Source organism: Sorex fumeus, unplaced genomic scaffold (genome assembly GCF_029834395.1).
Source record: "Sorex fumeus unplaced genomic scaffold, SorFum_2.1 ptg000063l, whole genome shotgun sequence".
Classification (NCBI taxonomy): domain Eukaryota; kingdom Metazoa; phylum Chordata; class Mammalia; order Eulipotyphla; family Soricidae; genus Sorex; species Sorex fumeus.
In genome coordinates this window covers 21,143,574-21,169,329 of record NW_026606120.1, presented here as the reverse complement: position 1 = coordinate 21,169,329, position 25,756 = coordinate 21,143,574, and the positions used below count along the sequence as shown (strand labels likewise).

General features: G+C 45.8%; 1 protein-coding gene across 2 annotated transcripts in view; it reads left to right on the top strand.

Annotated features, from left to right (window-relative positions):
* The window catches only part of AUH (AU RNA binding methylglutaconyl-CoA hydratase), a 148,450-nt gene that overhangs the window by 46,411 nt on the left and 76,283 nt on the right, over nt 1-25,756 (top strand). The window contains exons 5-6 of one of the 2 annotated variants that reach the window (XM_056127076.1): nt 15,721-15,813; nt 17,667-17,723. The exons of the other annotated variant lie outside the window; for it this stretch is intronic. Of the exons in view, the coding sequence (XP_055983051.1) occupies nt 15,721-15,813; nt 17,667-17,723 (150 nt within the window). The remainder of the gene's footprint in view (nt 1-15,720; nt 15,814-17,666; nt 17,724-25,756) is intronic. 2 annotated transcript variants of the gene reach the window in all.

The following is a 25,756-nucleotide window of genomic DNA, read 5'->3' as shown; positions in this document are numbered from 1 at the left end:
TTTCTGGAATAGTGCTTCTTTTTTTTCTTTTTTTTTTTTTCTTTTTGGGTCACACCCAGCGATGCACTCCTGGCTCTGCCCTTAGGAACTTCAGGGAACCCAATGGGATGCTGGGAATTGAACCCAGGTTGGCTGTGTGCAAGGCAAACACCCTACACGCTGTGGTGTCGCTCCAGCCCCGGGAATAGTACTTCTTATTTCTTTCACCTTTAGTATATTTTTGAATTTTGGAGTTGGAAAGCTCAAAGCAGCTCAGACAAGGTCACTGATAATTCTTGGGAAAGAAGGAAAAGTCTGCTTGAGTGTAATAGAAACGCAGTCACAGGGAGTTCCTTGGGGGCTGAGGTCAGTATGGGGGTCTGGGCGAGCCTCAGCATCTCTGTCATCTTCATCTCAGGCAGGAGTCACGTTCTGTTTCGTAATGTGAAGTGGCCCATCGGATGTCCACCAGCTCAACAGTGTTTCCAAGCCTTCACCATATAGTGGCATTCTCCCACTGCCCAGATGTTGCTGGAAAGCTTCGAGAGAGGCGTTTTGAGCCGTGGTTCTTGGGCAATGCCTCCTGCAGTAGCTGCAGGTTCCAAACCTCTGTCCCCTGATGCTGTGCCCAGGTGCCTCCTCCCTGCAGGCAGAGTCTCTGTTCTCCTCCCCTAGTGCATCTAGCATGGCTAGCGACATCATGGCATCTGCTGGCGGAGGGCAGATGGACCCTCTGCTCTGCCTCTGGGCCAGGCTGGACTCTGCCTCGTGTTGCTTCCTCTCTCGGACTCCCGTTCTGATGGACGAGGCTTGGGAGCACACCGAGCCAGGCTCGCTCTGGCACCCTTTTTTGTGGTCGCTGTGAATATCCTGTGGTCAGCCCCTAATAATAACCGCCCCTTGGCGAGATGGAGTGGACTGTGTAGTGCAGGAGTTCAAGTTTCTTTTTGTTTCTTTTGTTTTGTTTTGGTTTCGGGCCTCACCCAACAGTAATTGCAGCTCACTCCTGGCTCTGAGCTCAGGGATCACTCCTGTGGGGTGCCGAGACACTTTCCCGCTCTGTACTGTCTCATCAGCCCAGGAGTTCGCATATGAAACGTGGAGGTAGCTGATAATCTAGTAGATGTCCGAGTGGGCTTTCTGGTAGGCAGCGAGGAGTAAGCTTGGTGTTGGTGGCAAGGAGACCAGGCTCAGGATGTAAACTGGATTGTCTGTCATTAGACTGTTCATGTCCTGGGAAGTTAGAAATCTGGGTGGGTTTCCTATGTTACTGCAAAGACAAGTCTGAGGCCCTGAGGCATGATAGCACTTAAAAAGAACCAGATGGGCATCGGCAGCTTTAGCCAGAGTCAGGATGGAGCAAGGAAGCAGAGAAGGTGGTACTTCAGAAGGAGGGTTTGTCACAGCTCTGCAGATGGGTCACGTAAGATAAACAACAGAAGGACTGACCTGGGTCTTACAACCTGCCCATTGCTGTGTCTTTTTGGAGATAGGTTGAAAGGCTGTGGGTAATGGGGTTTGCTGGAGAAACTCTGTTCCTTGCACAATTTTGAGAGATCTTCTGTTCTGATTGTTGGACTTTAAGGATTCTAGGCCATTCATATTTGTTCCCAACTTGCTCATGTTTTTATTATCATTTTTTCTCTTTCTACTTTATTTAAATACCATGGTTTACATGATTGTTCATGATGATTTTTTTTTTCTTTTTGGGTCACACCTGGCAATGCACAGGGTCTACTCCTGGCTCATGCACTCAGGAATTACTCCAGGCGGTGCTCAGGGGACCATGTAGGATGCTGGGAATCGAACCTGGGTCGGCCGCATGCAAAGCAAACACCCTACCTGGTGTGCTATCACTCCAGCCCCTTGTGATGATTTTTTTTTTCTTTTTGGGTCACACCCGGCGATGCTCAGGGGTTACTCTTGGCTCATGCACTCGGGAATTGCTCCTGGCAGTGCTTGGGGGACCATATGGGATGCTGGGAATCGAACCTGTGTTGGCCATGTTGGCTGCGTGCAAGGCAAACGCCTTACCCGCTGTGCTATCGCTCCAGCCCCGCTCATGATGATTTTTTAGAGGCATTCAATATCCCAACACCAAACCTACCACTACTGTTGCCTTCCCTCTACCACTGTCTTCATTTTCCTAACCACCCCTCAAATCTGCACTGTAATAGGTCCACAATAATTTATTTAATGTTGCTTGTTACCACTAAATGACTAATGGAATGGTTTAAAAAATATTTCCATAGAAGAAAATTTGTGAAAATTGTTCTATCTCACCATGGAGACATCAGGTCCTTGTCTGAGAGTTTACTAAGCTGTTGTTGCAAGTTAAGCCTTCTGTGTAAATGTTTGGTTAGTCGAGATTGGTTGGCTTCTGCATTATATCCTGTCCAATCTGTGTGCTCCTACTGTAGACTCGGGAGGTGTCACTCCAGAAAATGCAGAATATTTAACTGGGCACCCCTGCTGGAGGCATGGCAGTGGCTTTGGACTGTGGGCGCGACTGCTGGGGTCTTGTTTGGGCAGGAGCTGGCCTCCTCCAGTGATGCCCAGGAGGTCTTCTCAGCTAGGATCAGGTTTCCAAGAAGTTTTTGTAGTTAGTTGAACTCTTGAGATTTATTTATGAGTCTTTGGAACAAGGTCGGTAGGATGAGCTTACACAGTAAGGCCCTGGCAGTGGGGCATGGGCCTGTTATTTTTTTTTTTTTCTTATCTTGCTGACTGCATATTGGTCACAGAACGACTGGCATTTGTTCTGGGTTGAATTTATTGCATTTTTCTTCAGAGTATGTTGAAGCTTTCCCCGTGTTTGGTATGTAAGTTATTTTATCTCTTCTCCACCTTCTTTATGGACTCTCCTTTACTAATAAGCTTTCAGAGTGCTTGTCTCTGGCACCGTTAATGCTTTTATCCCAGTGTGACCCTAATTTTTTCTCTGTATTTGACTCTGTAGTACCATGGCCATCTTTTTTTTTTTTTTTAAATTTTTATTTTCCTTTTTGAGTCACACCCAGCGATGCACAGCAGTTACTCCTGGCTCATGCACTCAGGAATTACCCCTGCTGGGGCTCTGGGGACCATATGCTGGGAATTGAACCTGGGTTGGCCGTGTGCAAGGCAAACGCCCTCCCCAATGTGCTATTGCTCCAGCCCCATGTGCATCTTTTACATTAAAAATAATTGCTTCCGCCCTCTCCTCTCTGGAAAGAAAGATGGCGGCCGCATGGGAGCCTTGTGGAGAGCAGGTTTGAACCGGGTGCTGGGGGCGACTAAAACCTCATGGGAAGGGGGGCGTTCCGGCCCGTCCTTCACGCCCTACCGAGGCCTCCAGTTGCCCCCCACGAGCGGTTCTCCGGCACGGCCACGGCCCCAGAGCACAGAAACCAATCTCTTAATTATCTGACTCTCAGTAGAAATACTTCCAGGATTAATAAGTAAAATAGCAGAAATCCAAAACATCATTTTATTCTTGAACCCAGCTGTAGAAAGCAAATCATTTGACAGTGCTTTTTCAGCATGGCTGATTGGGGGGGGGGGGGGGGTTAAACTCTAAATAATAATGGTGCAACTTTTATCGAAACAATGAATCTAGTCAAAGTAGATAGAGTGTTAACTAGAATTCATCTGCCTCACAGGCATTGGGGGGGGGTGGGGGGTGGGGGTTTATTGGGGTTCTTCGTGGTGAAAAATAAGTATTGGTAAAGGGAAATGTGATTGATATTTGCATGACCGAGACCCAAACCTGAAAGCTTTGTAACTTTTCCCACGGCGATTCAATAAATAAAAAAAAAATAAATAATTGCTTTCTCTTTGTTTTAGCTATTTAATGTTCTGCTTGGTTTTGAATTTTGCTTTGGAAACTAGTTGGAATCTTTTCCCCACCTGAGCTCCTAAAAGTGTTGAGTCCTGATTCTTGCTGCCTTCTGATTTTGATCAATTTATATTTTAAAACTATTTTAAATGTGCTGTGCATTTTTCTTGCTGGTGAGTTTATTTATTATTTTTTATTTTCTTTATTTAATGTAGGAGTAGTGCTATTTATTCTGCCATTGATTAACCTGATTGAATTGGGCACGAACTCCATATTACTTAAAAAAATTTTTTTTTAAATTGAATATCTGTGAGAAGACCATTACAAAGCTGTTCATAATTGGGGTTCAGTCTTACAGTAAGCCAGCTCCCATCCCTCCACCAGTGTGCATTTTCCACCACCATTGTCCCCCATTTCCGTACCACCTTCCCCCCAATACCTCATCCCCCTACCCCCAGCCTCCCTCTATGGAAGGAGCTGTCCTTCTTGCTCTCTCTCTCCTTTTCCTTTTGTGCGTTATGGGTTGCAGTACAGGCACTAAGAGGTCATGGCGTTTGTTCAGGGAATTTGGTATTTTTATCGGGACAGTAAGGCTGGAGTAGCTTTTAAACTGGGTGGCAGCTTTTGGGTGTGGATGTGACTACCGAGGATTCTGGAAGTACAGGAGGTGGGGAGAGATGTCCAATCCAACCCGAGGAGAGCCTGGAGATTTCAAGTCACAAAACCCATATATCCAAATTTTCAGAAGATTATATATAGCACAGCGGGTAGGGTGTTTGCCTTGCACGCGGCCAACATAGCCGACCCGAGTTCGATTCCTCCGCCCCTCTCGGAGAGCCCGGCAAGCTACCGAGAGTATTTGATATGCCAGACACAGTAACAACAAAGTCTCCAATGGAGACGTTACTGGGCCCGCTCGAGCAAATCGACGATCAACGGGAGGGCCTTTACCTTTACCTTTACCTTATATTTCAGTACAAGCTACCCGTGACATATTCGATATGCCAAACACAATAACAAGTCTCACTGGGCCCACTCGAGCAAATCGATGAACAACAGGAGGACAGTGACAGTGATATATCTTGGTGAGGTCCATCCTGAGATGGTGGAGTCAGGCCAGGGGTGTGGTGGCAATTTTGGGTTGTGGAAGCAGGTGGCTGCCAGGGGCTCTGCTTGAGCGGACACCAGACCAACCTGTCCTCCCTCTGATGTATATCGGTCTGTTCAGCGATGTGCGGGTCCAAGATTAACTATGGCTTTTGATCTTTTTCAAGAATTATTTTTGGGTCTCTGAAGCAAGGCTGGTAGTAGAGCTTACAGGGTGGCCCTGGAGTTGGTTTGTGGGGGTGACTGCTAGTACTTCCATGTGTATTGGGAAGTGGGGGGAGGTAGCCCATCCCAACTCTGAGAAAGCCTGGAGATTTCAGTCACAAAACCTGCATACCCGAATTTTCAGCAGATTATATCTTGGTGAGGTCCATCGTAGGACAGTTGAGTCAGGCTGGGGGTACGGTGGTGGTTTTGGATTATGGAAGCAAGCAGCTATTGGGGGCTCTGCTTGGGTGGGTACCAGACTAACCCACTCCTCTTCAATTTACCCCCATCTGTTCAACCATGTGCGGGTCCAGGATTAACTGCGGCTTTTGATCTCTTTTAAGATTTATTTATGGGTCTCTGAAATAAGGCCAATAAATAAGCTTATATAGCTGAGCTGGAGATGGTTTGTGGGCTTGACTCACACATACCTTTGGCTGTTGGATTTCTTGGTAAACTTGGTCCCAAGTTATTGGGGTCTGGCCAACTTTTGGGTATCAGTAAGCCTGAAGGCACCATCGGGCTGCTGATGCACTCGCCCTGCAGGTACAGGTTGATCTGTTGGTGGCACCATACCCCTGGTGTGTTTATTTTAATAAAAGAGTCAATTTTTGTACCCCCTTGCCTCAACTTGAATGCACATGATTACACATACAAGGTAAGCCCTGTCACTAAGTTACATCCTCAGCCCCCACTTAACTGTCTTTACTACTGTAAGTTTATGAAGTTAGCATGAGCTTCCTGTTCCTTTCCTTTGTTTTGACCCTGGTTCTTTTAAAAGTTCTGCTGACTTAATCCTGTGAGTGGTGGTAGACTTGGTGTATTTTCAGCTTTATGTTCTTCTTTCCCATCCAAGTACTAACTAGGCCTGACCCTGCTTAGCTTCCGAGATCAGACGAGATCGGGCGTGTTCAGGGTGGTATGGCGGGTAGGGCATATGCCTTGCAAGCCGCCAACATGGCCAACGCTGGTTCGATTCCTCTGCCTCTCTCGGAGAGCCCGGCAAGCTACCAAGAGTATCTTGCCCGCACGGCAAAGCCTGGCAAGCTACCCGTGACATATTTGATATGCCAAACACAGTAACAATTGTCACAATGGAGACATTACTGGGCCCTCTCGAACAAATCGATGAACAACAGGGAGGGCAGTGACAGTGACAGTTCTTCTCTCTAGCCACTCCGTTCTGTACTTCCTCTCAATGTTCTCAAAATCAATTTAAGTTGACTTATGTTTGTAACATTTGATAATTTTTGACTTTCTATTTCTTAGACTGGAGCAAGAATACAAGGGTCATAAGCACTCTCTTTTTGCATGAGTGACACTTATTCAGGCTAATACGGGGCTTAGGGCACTGGCCTTGCATGTGATCCCTGGCATCCTAGCCAGTCTCCCAGCTCTGCCAGGCATAGCCCCTGAACACAACCAGGTGTGACCCAAATCCCTGATTCTCTGCCACTCCCCAACCCCCCCACCCGCCACACATTTTACTTTTAATTGTATTTCTTGACTTATTTCAGTTTGTAGAAGATCCAGAAACGTGTTACATTTTTGTGGAAATCATTACATTCATATTAACGAGGTCATGACTTTTTTTTTTTCTTTTTGAGTCACACCCGGCGATGCACAGGGTTTACTCCTGGCTCATGCACTCAGGAATTACTCCTGGCGGTGCTCCGGGGACCATGTGAGATGCTGGGAATCGAAACCAGGTTGGCTGTGTGCAAGGCAAACGCCCTACCCACTGTGCCATCACTCCAGCCCCCAGGTCTTGACTTTTAAGGACAGTGTATTGAGGCATCATGAGCATGCGGTGAGAATAGCGTGTTAAGGCGCTCTGCTTGTGCTGACCCTTTCACAGTCAGGATGATGAACATGCCCATCCCTGCCCCCAGCTGTGGCCTCTGGTCATCTCTTTCTCCTGCCCTTCCTGCTCCCTCCCTGTCACCAAATGATTGTCACTATAAACTGGTTTCTGACTTTTTTTTGGAGGGGGGCACAATTAATGATGCCCAGAGACTCCTAGCTCTTTGCCTAGGGAATTTGCGTCTCATTGTACTGGGGGACCTAGAAGTTTCAGGGGTGAACCTTGTCATTCTGCATGCAAATTATGCCTTCCAGGCTTGGATATATTGCCCTATCTGTTGAGCCTTTTTTTTTAAAGAAGACAATTTTTATGCCTTTTTAAAAAATTTTTTTTAATTTTTTATTTTTACTGGTTTCAAGGATTTTACTGTTACACATATGGAAAAGCTGACAGAAAGCAGCATATATGGTAGAATTTCCCAGTTTGGGGTTTATACTGGGTGCATACGGTCTTGTCTTTTCTTTCTTTTTTTTTCTATTAGTGAATCACCATGAGGTAGGCACACTTACAGGCTTACAAACTTTTGTGCTTGTGTTTCTTCAGTCATACAGTGATAGAGTACCCATCCCTCCACCAGTGCCCATTCCCCCAAAACCACCAATGATCCCAGCATCCCTTCCACCACCCCTACCTCATCCCCACAACCCTACCCCGCCTCTCTGGCAGGGCATTCCCTTTTGTTCTTCTTTTGGGTGTTGTGGTTTGCAATGCAGGTGGTAAGTGGCCATCATGTTCGGTCTGTAGCCTACTTTCAGCACACATCTCCCAACCCAAGCAGGTCCTCCAAACACCCTTTACTTGGTGGTCCCTTCTCTGTCTGAGCTGCCTTTTCCCCCAGCATGTGAGGCCGGCTTCCAAGCCATGGAGCAAACTTCCTGGTCCTTATCTCTACTATCCTTGGGTGTTAGTCTCATTCAGTTACTTTATATTCCACAGATGAGTTTATGCCATCTTTCAATGAGAACAATAATTTGAGATTCATTGGTGTTTAGCATGCATGCGTAACTGGTTTCTTTTTATTGTTGGGTTAGTGTTCACTATATGATTCCGTGACACCCACCTATGAAACTGCTACAAGTATTTCTGTCTTTTTTTGTTTGTTTTGTTTTGTTTTTGGGGCCACACCTCATGATGCTCAGGGCTTTCTCCTGGTTCTGTACTCAGGGATCACTTCTGGCAGGGCTCAGGGACCCTATGGTGGCCAGGGAGTGAACTTGGGTCAGCCACATACAAGGCAAGTACCCTTCCTGCTGTCGTATCTCTCTAGCCCTTGTGTGTTCATCTTTGCTCTCCTATATTCATGAGTCTCAACTATGGAGTTTGGCTCTCGTTGCTTCTTTTCTCAGCATCACTGTCTGTAATGGAGCACCATGTTAGCCTGTTGGTTGGTTAGTTGAGGTATCTAGAATTTTGTTCAAGTGTGAATTCTGGTTTTGTAGACCTGGTGGGGATCTGGGTTGCTTCTACATTTTTTTCACAAGATTTCAGGTACAACTGATGTGACTAGGCTGTGAGTAGCTAGGGTATAGAGCCTGAGACATGTATGAATCAAGGCAGCAGTGGTGTGCTCTTCCTCTGTAACCAATAGAAGTAAATTGCACTAGTCAGCAATTTTGGTTCCCGTGGTTCAGTTACCTGTGGTCTAGAGTAAATAGGTAAAATAAGATATTTTGAGAGAGAGACCTCATTCATGTAACTTTCATTGCAGTATTGTTGAAATTGTTTTTATTGATGTTTGGAATCTCTTGTACGTAGGTGTGAGTGTGTGTATGTGTAGAAGTTCAGTGCCAACTCTGGTTTTAGCCCGCCATTGGAACATATTCTCCATGGAGAAGGAAAGGGTTGGTACTGTTCTTGCATTTTTATCATAAATGGCAGTTACATTGGCAGGCGCCCTTTCTCCCCCCCCCCCCCCCCCCCCCATTGGACCCAGTGAGCAGGGGATGGTGGGAATTGGCTCACGGAGCCTGTGTGTTCATTAGATCGTTGAGAGTCTGCATGGTGCCAAGGTCAAGAATGGCACATGGCGCTGTGTTTCTACCTCTGGGGCTCTGGGTTCAGGAGGTTGAGGTTGAGTAGAAGCCAGTGATGCCCGCTGCCTGCGTGCAGGTTGTGGCTCATGCAGAGGTGGCAGATCCTGCTGGCCAATAGTGGTCACCTGTCATAGTCCCAGCAACTCTGATGTCTCAAGACGGGAGGGCAGAGGCTAATGAGCCAGGGACCCGGATGGCCAGTGCTTGCTAGATCCTTGGGTCACATCATGAGAAGGCAGTTGGGGCAGTGGTGGACTGAGAGCGCATCAGGCCACCTTGCTCAGGTGGCACTGGTCGCCCCTGGCCCCTGGGAGCGGGGCGATTTTTCTGGCCTCCAGTAGATAAGATAAAAGATAGAGGCCCTCCCGTTGATCGTCGATTTGCTCGAGCGGGCCCAGTAACGTCTCCATTGGAGACTTTGTTGTTACTGTGTCTGGCATATCGAATACTCTCGGTAGCTTGCCGGGCTCTCCGAGAGGGGCGGAGGAATCAAACTCGGGTCGGCCGTGTTGGCCGCTTGTAAGGCGAACGCCCTACCCGCTGTGCTATCGCTCCAGCCCTGGCCTCCAGTACCCAGGTGATAAGGCAGAACCTTGGTTCTGTCCACACCGGCTCCTCTCTCGAGACCTCCACTCACGGGCTCCGTAGGTTTTGTGGGTTTTGGTGCTGCCTTTGAAACCTCCCTGGGGATGGGAGCAAGTACATTCAGCTGAATGTAAGCTTTAGCTCAAGTGACGTAGGGTGAGATTTATTCTAATTTTCAGGTAACCTGAAACTCTACCGAGCTGTTCTTGAGCAATCAGTGGACTGCAGATCTATGTGGACACTTGTTTCAAAATACTTAATGTCCCCATTTATATAAGAGTGCTATTTCCCCAGGAAGATCCAAGTCATGATGGGACGAAGGCTCTGGAGAGATTGTGCAGTGGGGAGGGCTCTCGCCTCGAATGTGGTGGACTGGGGCTCCACCGCTGGCATCCCAGAGGCTCTTTTGAGAACAGAGCCAGGAGTAAGCCCTGAGTGCAGAGCCAGGAGTAAGTCCTGAGCACCACCAGCTGTGGCCCCCAAACAAAATGAAACAAAAATCTTTGACCAGCAGTAGCTTTTTCTCTTGAGTCAGACTGGCTTGATTTTTCCAGTGCTCCCTGGAAACCTTCACTCAGTGGATCTCCCTAGAGGCCGGAGCACAGCTCCACTTCCTGTCTGCCCAGGTCTGTCCCGAAGTGGGCGTCTTCTTCCTCACTCTCCAGAGACCATCAGGACCTTTCCTTGCGGCTCCTGGGCTGGTTTTTGTTTTTCTTTTGAAATGACAAACTTTTGTTTCCTTTAATTATATTTTTAGGAGCATTTCAAAGGATCATTATCTTCTTTGTCATACCTGGCTCATTTCCTGCTACTCACTCAAAATAGTATCTGATTCTGTTGGTTGCGAAACATAAGTGAGTCATAATTTCTTCCTCTCACTGTTGGAATCACCATCGTTTGTGGCAGTTCTGATTTCATTCACTCTCACATGTACACAACTGCCATTTTGATATTCCTCAGAGCCATGAAACTGATAATCTACCTTTCATAAATGTGTTTTGTTGAATTTCCTTTTAGATTAACCACTCCCAATTGTTAACTGTCAAACTAGCCTGTGCTTTGAGATGACTCATTTTCCTGGAATACATATACATATACATATACAGAGAGAAGAGAAACGCTAGCTTTCTGTAGAGAATTTCAGGAGATATGATATATTTACTGAAAACATTTATTGATTTATTTTGTAATGTTACATTTGTCAATACTTAAAATTATCAAGTAGTCAGCCTCTTCAATAATTTGAGTGTTCTAAAATTTTTTTGATTAATGTTTCTTTTTCATTATTCTTTTTCCTTTTTTTGGTTGAATCATAATGAGATCCACAGTTACAAGTTGTTCGTTTCAGTCGTACAATGTTGGAACACCCTTCCCTTAACCAGTGTACCTTTCCCACCACCAGTGTCCCCAGTGTCCCTCCCAGTCTCTCACTTCCCCCAGCCCTTGTCCGCCCCACCCCCTCGTTTTGGGCATTTTAGTTCTCAATACAGATACTGAAAGTTTATCATGTATAACCCTTTACCTACTTTCAACACTCAGTTCTTGTCCAAAGTGATCATTTCCAACCATCACTGCCAGACTGGTCTCTTCTCTATCCTAATTGCCCTTTGCCCTACACACACTCGGGGCAAGTTTCCAACCATTGAGCAGTCTTTCTGGTCTTAAATTGAGTACTTTTAAATTTTAATTCATTTCACTTGATCACTTGACTTCCCGTTAATGATCAATTTGCTCGAGTGGGCTCCAGTAACGTCTCCATTTGTCCCTGTCACGTGCTAGTGTAGCCCAATGGCGTCTGTACGTTCTAGGAACACGAAGAGCCTCAAACCTATCGTTCAGGGTCTTGACGAAGAAGTCTGACCATCTTGTAGATGGGCGGCCACGTGTTCTTTTGACATCCTGTGGAATCCAGTCAGTAACGGCTCTAGTTCAGCGGTCGTCTCCAAATCTCATTACGTGTCCAGCCGATCTGATTTTCAATGCCTTGGCAAATGAGACAGCGTCCCTGATTCTTTTTTTTTTTATAATTACTGACAGATTTATTTATTTATTTTTCAGTTCTAAAATTATTTTTTTATTAAAATTGTTTAATAGTGAGACATCATGAGGTACAGTTGCAGAGTTGTTTAATAGTGAGACATCATGAGGTACAGTTGCAATAATTTGAGTATTCTAAAATTTACACATTTTTGTGCTTGAGTTTCAATTATACAATGATCAAATACCCATCCCTCCACCAGTCGATGGAGGTAGGAACTCTGGATTCTTTCTCTCATTTGAGTGAAACGTGATACTCCAAGCATAGCTCTTTCAATTCCTCTTTGGGAGACCTGAATAGTGTTCTCATCCTTTTTGCGTAGGGCCCAGGTCTCTGAGGCGTATGTTAATGCAGGAAGAACAGTGGAATCAAAATTAATTAATTATAATTAATTAAAAAAAATTTGGGTCCATATCCAGTTGTGCTCACGGTTTACTCCTGTCTCTGAGCTCTGGGGTCACTCCTGGCAGTGCTCGGGGACCATTATGGTGCAGGGGAATTAAACCCAGGTTGGCAAGTGCCAGACAAGTGCCTGAACTACTGTACTATTGCAGAACTGAAAAAAAAAAGAAAAAAAAAGAAAAAACCAAACCCAAACAGTCTGGATTTGAATTTGGAGGTGTTTGCCTTACTGTTCTTGCTCTGTGACGACATGGTTCCCCACAGACCGATCGTAGGTGTCATGTGGTCGGATGTCCCCCGCCTTCTCCCTGGACCCCAGTCCCTCAGTGGAATGAACTCTGTGCTGCTGTTGGGATTTCCCATGGCTCTGTCGGGCTGCCATACTTAGGTTACTTCTTCAAGTCTTCAGTGAGAAGTACACAGGCACACCTTATTTTTGTTGGCTTTGCTTTGTTGACATTTGCAGGTATTCTATATTATTTTTATAAATTGAAGACTTGTATTTTCCCCAAATAAAGCAAGCTTATTTATTTATTTTTTCCCCCTCAGTATCAGATGCTTACTTTGCGTTTGTGTCCTATTTAGCTAAGGCTCATTGCTAATGCGTGTTTAATAGAATATTGTGTGAGTATAGGCACGGGGAATCCAAATTTTTCTAACAGTTGCTGCATTACAGTTGCCAGGAATCCTACCTGCATATACCTCTGAGGTGTTTTGTAATGAAAAGTAGGGCAAACACTAATTTAGCCAATGAGAAAAGAGGCAGTGAAAAGCTTTGAGATTTGCAGTGTCACGGGAAGAAGGATGTCATTGACCATTTTGATGGACTGTTCACTGATTTCTGAGCGGGCCATTTGCTCGAGCACTGACAGACGTGAGCATGGAATGCCATGGAAGTGAAGGAAGGGGCCTCTGAGTGGGAGCCCGGGGCAGAGAGGGGTCTGCTGGGGAGTGCATGGGCATGGCTTCTGAGATGTCTGAGATGGCACTCAGAGCGTGTGTTGGATGTCAAGGAACTTGGGAGGGTGGTGGACCTTCATTCAGCATGTGCCTTCTCTGTCACGCTGAGTTTTTGCCGTTTTTGACTGAAATGTGGAGTCAGTCATTATCTCGTTTTTGCAAGGGGCTCCCGTGCCTGTGTTTGCGCTTTGGGAAGATGGTCCTGATGCCAGTATGGAAGGAGGATGTGGCGGGAGGGGCAGCCTGCAGGTAAGGGGGGCTAGAGAGAAGGGTGAGAAGTGTGGGCTGCAGAATTCCAACTACAGGATGGGCGGTGGAGAGCTAGGACAGTAGGGAGGACACTTTTCCTGCATGTGGCCGACCCCAGTTTTGACACTCAGCACCCCAGAGGGTCCTCAGAACCCAGTGGCAAGTGGTCCCTGAGCACCAAGCCCAGAGTAAGACCAGCACACTGCTCGTGTGGCTCGTTCCCCCTGAGTGGGCTCCCAGGATTGTGAACTGGGAGAGCTAGAGGTCTGGACATCGTTGGTGGGATTGGTGGTCATAGCTGGAAATGAGACGTGCTGGACTTCTGTCCAAGCCTGGGACATCACAGGAGAAAGAGAGAGACACCTAGGAAGGTGAGAGGGAAGTCACAGAGGTACATGGGCCTAACTCAGAGGTGGCTGGGTGGACCGGGCTGGATGGTGCTGTTGACCTGGGCCAGCAGAGCCAGGCGGGTTGCGGGAGGAGGCTCAATGACATGTGTGTACTGCAAGCTTGGTGACATGCGTTCCATCCCGCCCACAGCGGCTCCTCTGAGGAGGGCATGTGAGGGGGCAGGATGGGTGATTAAAAGGGGTCTAGAGCCCAGAGTGTCTGCAGCAAGGGTTGCGTGAAGGAAGGAGCCTGGAGTGGGCAGTCCTGTCTTACTGGCAGAGATGTCTTCCTTGGCAACAGACCTTAATTTATCATTGTATTTATTGACCATTCCCCTCCCCCCCCGTCCCTCCGCTTTTTTTGGTCAGGTAACACTAACACTAGATAATATTTTTCCATGAAGCTCATTTCCCGACTGCAAACACTGATGTAGCTGCTCTCCGTTTCCCCCCCACCCTTTTCTTTTTCTCAAAGTGTGCATTAAGTTTGTTGCCTGAGGCACCTTTGGATTTCTCCCATCCTTTTGGTACAGATAGTTGAATGCTGCTCCAAGTCCCGTATATCCCCTGCTCTCCCAGAAAATTACTGACCTTCGTGGGCAGAATCTACATGCACCCCTTCCTAACCTTTCCTGACTGCGCTGAAAATGTGTTCATCCCACAAGTTCATTTATGCAGGAATGAGACTCAGTGTAGCTCACCAAGTTTGTATAAGTTTAAAAAGCTGTCGGGGCATGAACATCTCTGTGTATAGGGTGTCTCCTATCTGAATACCAATGGGAGAGATTTTTAGGGATTGTATCTTTTAATTTCATATTCTACCTCTTAGAACTGGTGGAGAGATAGCACAGCAGGTAGGGCATTTGCCTTGCACGTGGCCGACCCGGGTTCGATCCCTCTGCCCTCTCGGAGAGCCTGGCAAGCTACCGAGAGTATCCCGTCCTCATGGCAAAGCCTGGCAAGCTCCCTGTGGTGTATTCGATATGCGGAAACAGCAACAGCAAGTCTCACCATGGAGATGTTACTGGGCCCTCTCGATGAACAACGGGAGGACAGTGCTACGGTGCTACCTCTTAGAATAATCAACTGATTAGCTTTTTAAAAAATCATTTACAAAGATGAAATCCATATATTGCAAAAAAGTTCTTGCTAACATAATATTGTTTCTACGCTCGAGAAAGTCTGGTTGTGAGTTCTGGACCTCAGCTGTACTTTTGGGCACATCCCCAGAACCTTCTCGAGGACATTCTCTCTGCCGGGGGGCATTTATTCCTGTGCACCGTTGCACTTACCAGCAAGTGATGGAGGTCGAGTGCCAGGCTGATGCCTCGCCCCGAATTGGCTGCTGTTTTGAGTAAATGTGCCTCTTCTTTGAATGTCACTGTAATTCTAAACACCCAACAAAACCCGCAGAATTTTCAGCTTGAGATTTGTATGGACAAAACGTGCAAGTGTGGAGATTAAGAAGTCAGAGTGGAATGGAATTCTATTAGTGAAAAGTATTTAGGGAAGCATTTCAGTGATATGAAAGGATTTAAAGTTACATGTTTTTCTTTGTTTTTTGGGCCATACCCGGTGGTGCTCAGGGTTTACTCCTGGCTCTGTGCTCAGGAGTTACTCCTGGTGGTGCTCGGGGGACCATCTGGGGTGCTGGGCATCCAACCCAGGTCAGCCACATGCAAGACAAGCGCCTTGCCTGCTGTACTCCAGCCCCTACTTAGACCTTTTTTGTTTTGTTTTGTTTTGGGGTTCTTGGGGCTTATTTTGGCGCTGCGCTCAGCGATCCCTCCTGGTGGGGCTCGGCGACCCTGTGGGGTGCTAGGGATGGAACTTGGGCACGCCCCCTCCCCACTATACTATTGCTCCCCCCCTCCTGAAGTTACATTTATGTGATGAAGCACTGCGTTAATTATTTTTGTATTTATTTATTGTTACTTATTTTTGAAGACTACAGTGAAATAAATGCTTATTTTGATTATGGCAAGACAGAAAACCGATATTTGGAATACCCCCTCCTGCTTAGACAGTAGATGCGTGGTGAGGCCGTCTCTTCTCCCGGAGAAGCCGTGACTTGTTCCTTTCCTTTGCAGCCAATCTCCCGGTGCCCACGATCGCGGCCATCGACGGGCTGGCCCTCGGCGGGGGCCTGGAGCTGGCCTTGGCCTGTGACATACGAGTAGCAGGTGAGGTGGAATCCCTGACAAACTTTCTTTCTATAAAACAAAAACAAAAACAAAAAACCAATGAAGTTTGTATTTACTGTCGAGTCAATTTTCAGTGTTTCTTTCTTTCCAGATGGTTCCTAGAGTATTTACAGAAAGTTTCTGCTGGGTTATGAAATACTTGAAGTGCTATTTGTTTAATTTTTTCCCCCCAGCTTTTTATATCATCATTAATCTGTGATAAAAGAGAGGCATGTCAATTCCTTCTAGGAGGAATGCTTTCAGACCTTAGAAATAATTGACATTTCAGTCAAGAAAGCAGTCTCTCATGGTGTCTGAGGTGGGCTGGGATGAAGACCTGGTTTGGGCTGAGCTGGGTTTTCCCAGCTTTCTCCTGTACATGCAGGGAGATGACTGTTGCTGGGGCTGACGACTGTGACTGGGTCTACTATGTGCTTAATGTGCCTTGTCCAGTCCTTTTTTTTGGGGGGTTCCACCTGACTACTCAGGCCTGACTCCTGACTCACTCTCTGCTCAGGGATCACTCTTGGTGGGGCCCGGGGGAACTTAAGAGGTGCCAGGATCAAACCTGATCACTCCAGTCTCCTGTCCAGACTCCGAACTATCCTTAGTGAATAATGAGAAACAATTCATAGCATCTGTAGTTCCCCGGGTATTCTGATAGTCTCACAGTCCTGGCAGCTAGGTGCTTTGCAGTGCAGGAGGGCACACAGGAGAGAAAGGAAGCCACAACCCCCGCTTTGTGGCTGAGCTGGGATTTCACACTCAAGCAGTGTGACGTGCCAGCCCCACTCCTGTAGCCACCAGGAACACCGCACACACGTCATCCTGGTGGTGCCAGTGACCTGTGTCGTCAGGGATGGCAGACACATGGGGTGAAGCAAGTGCTCATGCTGTGTGTCCTCTTGGTCTGCTGCCTGCCACTGCTGACCAAATGTTATTAAAAATAGAGTCTGGGTTCAGTCCTGCCACCCCCTAGAGTCCTCCTAGCCCTCCGGAGTGACCCCTGAGTGCAGAGCCAAGAGCAAGCCTGTCGGGTGTGGCCCCCGAACCAGAACTAACCAAAACTAGAGTCTGCGTGATGATGTTTTTAGTAAACATCATCATTTGGTGACCCTTTTTTGGGGGGAGGGATTTGTAATTTGCGAATTCACGACTTCTTTTTTTCTTTGGCCCTTGAGTTTTGATGGTTAATTTTCTGACTTAAAATCACTGGATTTGACGTTGATAAAGCTCAGGACTATGTAATTTATCTCTGAAAGAGTACAGTTTCTGGGAATTAGGATGTGGGGACTAGTCCAACTACGTTTGAATATGCAGATGAAAGAATAATTAAGATGTTTTTAAGTAGCTATACCAAAAAAAAAAAGAAAGAAAAGAGGAACCTGGTGCAGCTGTCAGAGCAGTAAAGCCATTTGTTGAAGGTAACTAGCGACTTTGTGAGAAGTTCCCACATCTGATGTTATCTGCTGATCTGGAGGCCTATTTGGGCAACTGAAGAATTCAGTGCTTGTCAGCTCCAGCTTCTCTCCTGATTCTGAATAATTGACGGCATCTAAGGTTCCCAAATGCTCTGGCAGCATTAGGCAGATAGTCACAACCCTGACCTTGCTGCTCAAAAGTGAATTCACTGCCAAGTCACTTTTAACAGAAAACGGGGAGTCTTGTCATCTGTGTTACGGAGTGTACTTACTCATCTCCATAACTCAGTGCCTCTGAAGTGGTTTTAAAAAAGTATTTGCAACACAGCTTCCATTAGTAAACGGAATATTTGTAGCTTGTTCGACTAACTTTTCCAGCCCTGTTTGAAATTCACTCACACAGATGCTGCTGCACTTTCTCTTCCTTTGTAGCGTCCTCTGCCAAAATGGGCCTGGTTGAGACCAAGCTGGCGATCATTCCCGGTGGAGGTAGGACTTTCCCACGCCCTCCGGTCAGGGTCTGCCCCTGATTTACTCCTCCAGCTGGGGCACGAGGTATAGTAAGCTGGGACAGTAACCAGAGACCCAGAGACCCCTCTCGCTTGTTCCTGTAGGGAAGCTCCTAATAGAGGCCCAGCCTGGGGGTGAGTGTGTCGCAGGCGGCTGAGATGCTGCTCTTCCGGGGTCTCCTGACTTCTTAGTCATTGTTTCAGTCACCTCTTAAGGAGGGCTCTGATATTTCCAAACTTCCAAGTAGGTGGACACTTGTGTGTCCCCCGCGGAATGTCTTCTGCTTCCTGTCCCCTTTCTTGTCTCCCTGTGCCAACGGCAGGACCAGTGGGGTGGTTTGCTTGTGAGGCTGCCACTGTGTAGAAGACAGTGACCCGCTTCTCTGGGACCCCCTTTCGGTCCAGGATTTCCTGCGCTGATGATGGAATCTTACGCCTGACACGTTTCCCGCTATGCCAGATCTTATTTGGGGTTGTTCCTATTGGACAACGGTGTTCTTTCAAAAGACAGACAGGCTTTGAGGATGTGTGTGTGTGTGTGTGTGTGTGTGTGTGTGTGAGTGAGGAACAGCAGTAGGGTAAGAGTCCCGAGGCAGCGCTGCGGAACACATCAGGCATCTTGGGTCCTGAAGAGGCTAAACTCCTGTTTGATCGTATCATCATAGGGGTATATGTCCTGAAGAGGACACCGGCAGAAAGTAAAATAGAAAACACGAACGTGACTCAATGCAGTTTCTTACATTAGCAGTATATGAAAACGCTATTTTAATTGGCATAGAAGATAAAATTAGGTTTAAAAAAGAATATGAAATGTTTTTAAAATTCTTTGAGAAATAAGCATTGATTGGGAAGGCAGTTGACTATAGTTGAATGAATGGTGAAAGACCCTCTGCGTGCACACACGCCCACAACCCCTCCTACCCTCCCCCTGGTCAATAATCCAGAACATGAGAAATGTGAGTTCATTTGGAAGAAGAGTTGTTTTCTTTGTTTTAATTTTTTGGGGGTGTGTGGGGTGTAGGGTGGGTTTACTCCTGGCTTTGTATGCAGAAATCACATTTGGCAGTGCTTTGGAGACCATAAGAGGTGCTATAGATTGAACCTAGATTGCTACATGCAGGTTAGGCACCCTACCTATCTCTTCGGCCCAGAACAAAGTCTTTACAGAGTTAAAAGTAAGTTAAGCATCTTACATTTATTCTGGGTTATCTGAAGGAACCTTTACTCTTATGAGAAGAGTCCTGGAAGGAAGAGAAGATTCAGAAGTGAAGGCGAGACAGACTGAAGTGTTGTGTCTCTGGGTGCAGAGGACCACGGCTTGCTGAGGACTCCTGAGCCCGTGAGGGACAGGAAGAAAGTATTAGAGCTGGTGTGGTTTAGAAAGTAGGTGTGATGGACTATTAAATGAACCGGTACTTTTGTTTGTGCGCGCGCGCGCGCACACACACACACACACACACACACACACACACACACATATCCTTTTTTTTTGCTTTTTGGGGCACACCTGGGGATGCACAGGGGTTACTCCTGGCGATGCACTCAGGAATTACCCCTGGCGGTGCTCAGGGCACCATATGGGATCTGGGAATTGGGCCCGGGTTGGACGTGTGGAAGGCAAACACCCTATCTATTGTGCTATTGCTCCAGTCCCCACACATATATATATCTTGACTATAGAAAAACATTACTGTAGGACTGCCCTCCTGTTGTTCATCAATTTGCTGAGCGGGCACCAGTAACGTCTCCATTGTAAGACTACTTGTTACTGTTTTTGGCATATTGAATATATCATGGGTAGCTTGCTAGGCTTTGCAGTGCGGGCGGAATACTCTCAGTAGCTTGCCAGACTCTCTGAGAGGGACAGAGAAATCGAACCCAAGTTGGCTGTGTGCAAGGCAAATGCTCTACTCACTGTGCTATCGCTCCAGCCTAGAAAAATGTTACAGCATATAAAATATAATGTTAATGGTTTAAAGCTCTAGTTAAGTTTAAAGTAGCTAAGACCTCAGTACCCTCCTGTCAGTACTCAGAATCACGTGAGCTGTGCTGGTGTGCTGCAGAGCCTGTTTCATTCTCTAGTATTTCTTCCCTTAGGAAAGTAGCTAAACTTCCTGTTTTCTTCCATCTGGGAGATGCTCCAATGGTGAAAAATGAAATTCCCTTTAAGAAACGGCAACTTGGGGAAAAGTTAAAAGCCTTCCCTCTAAGATCAGGCACAAAAGAAGGTTGCCCACTCTCACCACTTCTATTCAGTATAGTATTTGAAGTACTTGCTGCAGCAGTTAGGCCAGAAAAGATATCTAGGGCATCCAGATAGGAAAGGAAGAAGTCAAGCTCTCACACTATTTGTGGATGACATGATACTATATTTAGAAACCCTAAAGACCCTACAACAAAGTTTCTGCATACGATAGATTTGTACAATAAAGTGGCAGGTTATAAAATCAGACGTCAAAGTCATGACTTTCCTCTACACAAATAATGAAATAGAAAGGAGAGATAATAAAAGGTCAACACTATTACAGTTGTACCTCAGAAAATTAAGTACCTAGGAATCAGTTAACTAAAGAGGTGAAAAATCAATACAAAGAAAACTGTAAAAATACTTCTTTAAGAAATGAAAGAAGTCACAGGGAAAGGGAAACACATTCTTTGCTCATGGATTGGGAGGATTGACATGAAAATGGCATTATACATTATATTCCCCAAAGCATTATACAGATGCATTGCAGTTTCTATAAGGACCCATGACATTTTTCAAAGAAATAAACATTTCTGAAACTGATATAGATCAGTACCCCACCTTCCACCCCAAACAGCCAGAGTATTACTTGGGAAAAAGATGGGAGGCTTAAAACTTAAAATTCAACTAAAATTATACTACAAAGCTGTAGTAATTAGAACAGGTTGGTACTGGAATAAGGACAAACCCTCACATAAATGAACTGTCACTGTCCTTCCATTGTTCATCGATTTGCTCTAGCGGGTCCAGTAACATTGTGAGACTTGTTACTGTATTTGGCATATTGAATACATCACTGGTAGCTTGCCAGGCTTTGCCGTGCGGGTGAGTTACTCTCGGTAGCTTGGCAGGCTCTCTGAGATGGGCGGAGGAATCGAACTCTGATCGGCCGTGTCAGCCACATGCAAGGCAAACACTCTACCCCCCTGTCCTAAATAGAAAAGAAAATCTAAAGATAGACCCAGGTATATACTCAGGTAATCTTTAATAAAGGATCAGAAAATATGAAATGAAGCAAGAATAGCCTCTTCAACAAATGGTGATGGAAAAATTTGGTTGGCCACATGCAAAAAAAAAAAAATGAACACAGATCTCTTTTAATTCCATACACAAAAGTCAAATAAAAGTGGTTTAAAGACTTTGATATCAGATCTGAACTATAAGGTACATAGATGCTCTCTTAGGGATGAAACACCTCTGACCAAACACGTGGAAGTAAAGATAAATGAATAGGATTACATTAAATCATAAGCTGCACCTCAAAAAAAATGATGTCCAGAATACAAAAAAGCCCACCTGGAAGAAATTATTTGCCCACCACTTAATCTGATGAAGGCTTAATATCCAAAACATATAAAGCACTGGTAGATGACTACAAGAAAAACAAAATAAACAGCCCAAACCCATCAAAAAATGTGGAGAAGAGATGAACAGAAACTTCCTCAAAAAAAAAATGACCAAAGGGCGTATGAAAAATGTCCTACATCACTAATAATCAGGGAGATTTAAATTCAAGAGACAATGAAACAACATTTCATGCCACGGAGATTGGCACTCATCAAAAAAAAAATGGTATTGGAGAGAATGTGGGTGAAAAGGAACCCTCATTCATTGCCAGTGGCAGTGTTGACTGATGCAGCCTTTCGGGACGTCAGTCTGGTCATTACTCAGAAAACTACCAGTTGAGTTTCTCTCCAGCAATCTCACTCTTTGGAATATACTTTTAGGGTCCAAAAGCACAATCCTGGAAAGACATCTGCACTCCTGTGTTCACTCACAGTAGCCAAAATCTGGAAACAACCCAAGTGCCCAAGAACAGACGACTGGATAAAGAAACTATGGTACATATACCCAACGGAGCACTCTTTGGCACTTAGAAAAGATAAGGTCATGCAGTTTGCTGTTGCTCGAATGGACTGTAGAGTACCACATTGAGGGGAAGGGCAGACAATGATCTCTCATATGCCAGATGTAAAGAAACTTTTTAAGGGAAGTAAAAGCTTCAAATGCAATAGAAACAAAGCGCAGGAGGGCTGGTCTTCAGTAGGAAGCTCAGCTGGTGCAGGGGTGAGGGGATGTGAGAGAAAGTACACTAGGACAGTGGAGGAGGGGGTAAGTTCGTATCACAGAGGCTTCAACAGCTGGGTGGCGGGAGGAAAACGGGACATTGGGGGTTGGGGGAGTGAACACTGGGGAAGGGATTGGTGTTGGGCCTTGTGTGTCTGAGACATATTAGTGAATAACTTTATAACTCTGGTGATTAAAAAAAATTTTTTTTTTTTTTTTGGCTTTTTGGGTCACACCTGGCAATGCACAGGGGTTACTCCTGGCTCTGCACTCAGGAATTAACCCTGGCGGTAGCTCAGGGGACCATATGGGATGCATGGAATCGAACCTGGGTTGTCCACATGCAAGGCAAATGCCCTGCCCGCTGTGCTGTCACTCCAGACCTGATTAAAAATTAAAAAAAAAAAAACAAAACAGCAACTCAAACTCCATTCTTTAAGCACTTTTTATATAAGACAAGTGAGATTCTTTAATTTAGTAGTTTACACTATTGACATAGAAGATATAGACAGATTACTTCTTTTTTTGTCATTTTATTTATTTTTATAAAGTTATTCATGATGATTTGTTACAGACATAATATCCTAACACCAATCCCACCACCATTATTTCCAGTTTTACTAACCACCTCTTAAGCTTGCCGTCATAGGAGGCCCACAATAATATATTTTATATTGTATTTTTAAATAATTCGCTAAAAGAATGGTCAAGAAATATTTCCTTAGAAGAAAGTTAGTGAAGATTGTTATACCTCACCCTGTAGTCATGAAGCCCTTATAGCACTGTCTGTAGCACTGTCCTCCCGTTGTTCATCGATTTGCTTGAGTGGGAATCAGTAGCATCTCCATTTGGAGACTTATTACTGTTTTTGGCATATCGAATATTTCATGGGTATCTTGCCAGGCTAGGCCGTGCAGGCGGGATGCTCTCAGTAGCTAGACGGGCAGAGGAATCAATCCTGGGTCGGCCGCGTGCAAGGCCAACTCCCTACTCACTGCAGCCCATGAAGCCCTTGTTTAAGAGTTTATTAGGATATTGTTATTACAGGTCACACCTTCTGTTTTTATAGTTTGATAATTGAGTTTGGTTGCCTTCTACATTACTTCCCATCCAATCTGGTGTGCTGCTCCTGGCTTATCAGTGTTAGAGAGTTTGAGATGTTGCCTGGCCACAGATGCGACTGCACACTCCAAAAGGTGCAGAATTTTTAACAGGGTGATACAGCTACAGTTAAGTTTTTAACTGGTTGGCAGCTTTGGGGCATGTGTGTGTGACTGCTGGGACCTCTGAAAGTACAGGAAATGGAAAGAGGTTAACCCATTGCTGACTCGTGAAAGCCTGGGGATTTCACTTCCAAAACCCGTATACCTGAGAGCTTCAACAGATTAATTTCTGGATGAACTCATCCTGGCTGGAGCATGGCGGTGGTTGTGGCGTGTGGAGGTTTTCAGCTGCCGGGGCTCTGTTTGGTCAGGTATTGGTCTCACCCACTCCTCTCTGGGTGCCAGACAACTTAGCCTTGTGTGGGGCCTGGATCAATCTCTGCAACTTGTTATCTTCTTCAAGGTTTATTTATGAGTCTCTGGGTCATGACTGGTGAATGAGCTTACTTGGTGCCTGAGATGGGTCATCCAGATTACTTCTTTTTAAAGAAATTTTTTGCTTTTTTTGGGGGGGGGGGGGGCGTGGAGGAGGGAACCACACCTAGCTCAGTGCTCAGGTATTACTCCTGGTGGGCTCAGGGGACCATATTGCCAGATTAACCACCTGCAGTCCAAGCTGCACTATCTCTCCGGCCAATTTCCTCATTCTTGACCTTCAGCTTCTGCCTCTCCTATTGGGAAATTTGGGGTATATGTCAAGAATCTTTTTATAACCAAGATAACTGTTAGAACCACAGTGCTTGGGAGCACAGCATTATGCTCAAGCTGTTGAGCGTTTCTACCTTTTGTGGTCCTCCTACTTCTCTCTAGCTTTTTATTTTGTAATATTCCAACTCACAAAATTTGTAAGGCGATGTGGTTTTTTTTTTTGGGTGGGGGTTGGGGGCTGACTCTGCACTCCTGACAGTGCTCAGGGGACCATATGGAATACCAAGGATTGAACCCGGGATGGCTGCACAGGGCAGGCACCCTACATGCTGTACTATCGCACTAGCCCCAAAGGCAGTGAATGAACTTTAACCCCCCTCCTCCATATCTGCTCCTCCCCATCCCCTTCTTCTGCCACCCCCCAGAAGGATGTCCGGTTATTTACACAGTATTTCAAGAAAAGAAGACAAACTTTTCAGTATGCATTCCCTAAAAATGAGGATGGACTCATCTGTGGCACAAGATTAACATAAATTTAATGCCTCTACCTAACAAGGTGGGCTGGAGCGATAGCACAGCGGGTAGGGCATTTGTCTTGCATGCAGCCAACATGGCCAACCCGAGTTCGATTCCTCCGCCCCTCTCGGAGAGCCTGGCAAGCTACCGAGAGTATCTTGCCCTCACAGCAAAAGCCTGGCAAGCTCCCCGTGACGTATTCGACATGCCAAAAACAATAACAACAAAGTCTCACGATGGAGACGTTACTGGGCCCCCTTGAGAAAATCGATGAACAGTGGGGGGACAGTGACAGTGACAGTGACATAACAAGGTTAGCATACATTTCATAGTACTTATGTTCTGTAATTAGGTTTCCACAGATGTTTCAAAACGTTTGTAGGTACTCTTTCTGTTTTTCTCATTTGGGAACCAGTTAAATGTACACATTGCATATAGCTAAGTGTTTTTTTCTTTTTCTTAAAAAAAAAATAATGCCTCAAAATCAGGGCACGTGGGGCTGGAGCCATAATACAGAGGGTAGAGTACTTGCCTTGCGTGTGGCCGGCCCAAGTTTGATCCCTGGTACCCCATATGGTTCCCTTAGCCCACAAGGAGGGATCCCCAAGCACCACAGAGTGTCGCCCTAAAATCCTCCCCAAGGCCCACTTGGCCCACCGCCCCAGTCTGGACATGTTTTCCATAAAACTTTCTCTTTTTTAAAAAAGAAGAATTCTGGAAAATTTGGGGGCCAGAGGGCTGGTACTGTGGGTAGAGCACTTACCTTATACATGGCTGACCTGTTTTCAGTCCCTGGCACCTGATATGGTCACGCAAACCCCACTAGAAGTGATGGAGTGCAGAGCCAGGAGTAAGTCCTGAGCACAGCTGGGTGTGGTCCAAAACAAAATCAAAACAAATACAAGAGTTCAGGCAGATTCTTTTAATAAGGCTGGCTTATTTGGATTCAGCTTGGTGGTTTCCTCACGTTGAGGTTTTTTAAAAAAAAAATGACCAAGAAAAGTACAAGGGCAATGCTCTACATTTTATATCCTGTGATAACAGGGCTAAGATTCTGTCTCTTGCTTTGGGTGATGATAATTTTGGTGTTGGGTCATGGCAGTGATTTACTTAGCTGTGGGTATACTTGAAGCATTATCTTATAAGAAACTTCTCTTGCAAAACAGTAATTGGCATGTTAACATGTATAACAGCAATAATAATTGGCATGATCACACAAATTCAGAAAGGCTTGGACATTAGAGCTCCCGGGTTTGGGGGTACCAGAATGAGAATTTCTGGTTTTGTCTTCTTTCCTTTCTCCAGCTGAGGTGTGGGGTTCCCTGGTCTTCCTCTCCCTGAGCTGGCTTTTGCTGTCTGCCATGGCCCCAGGTG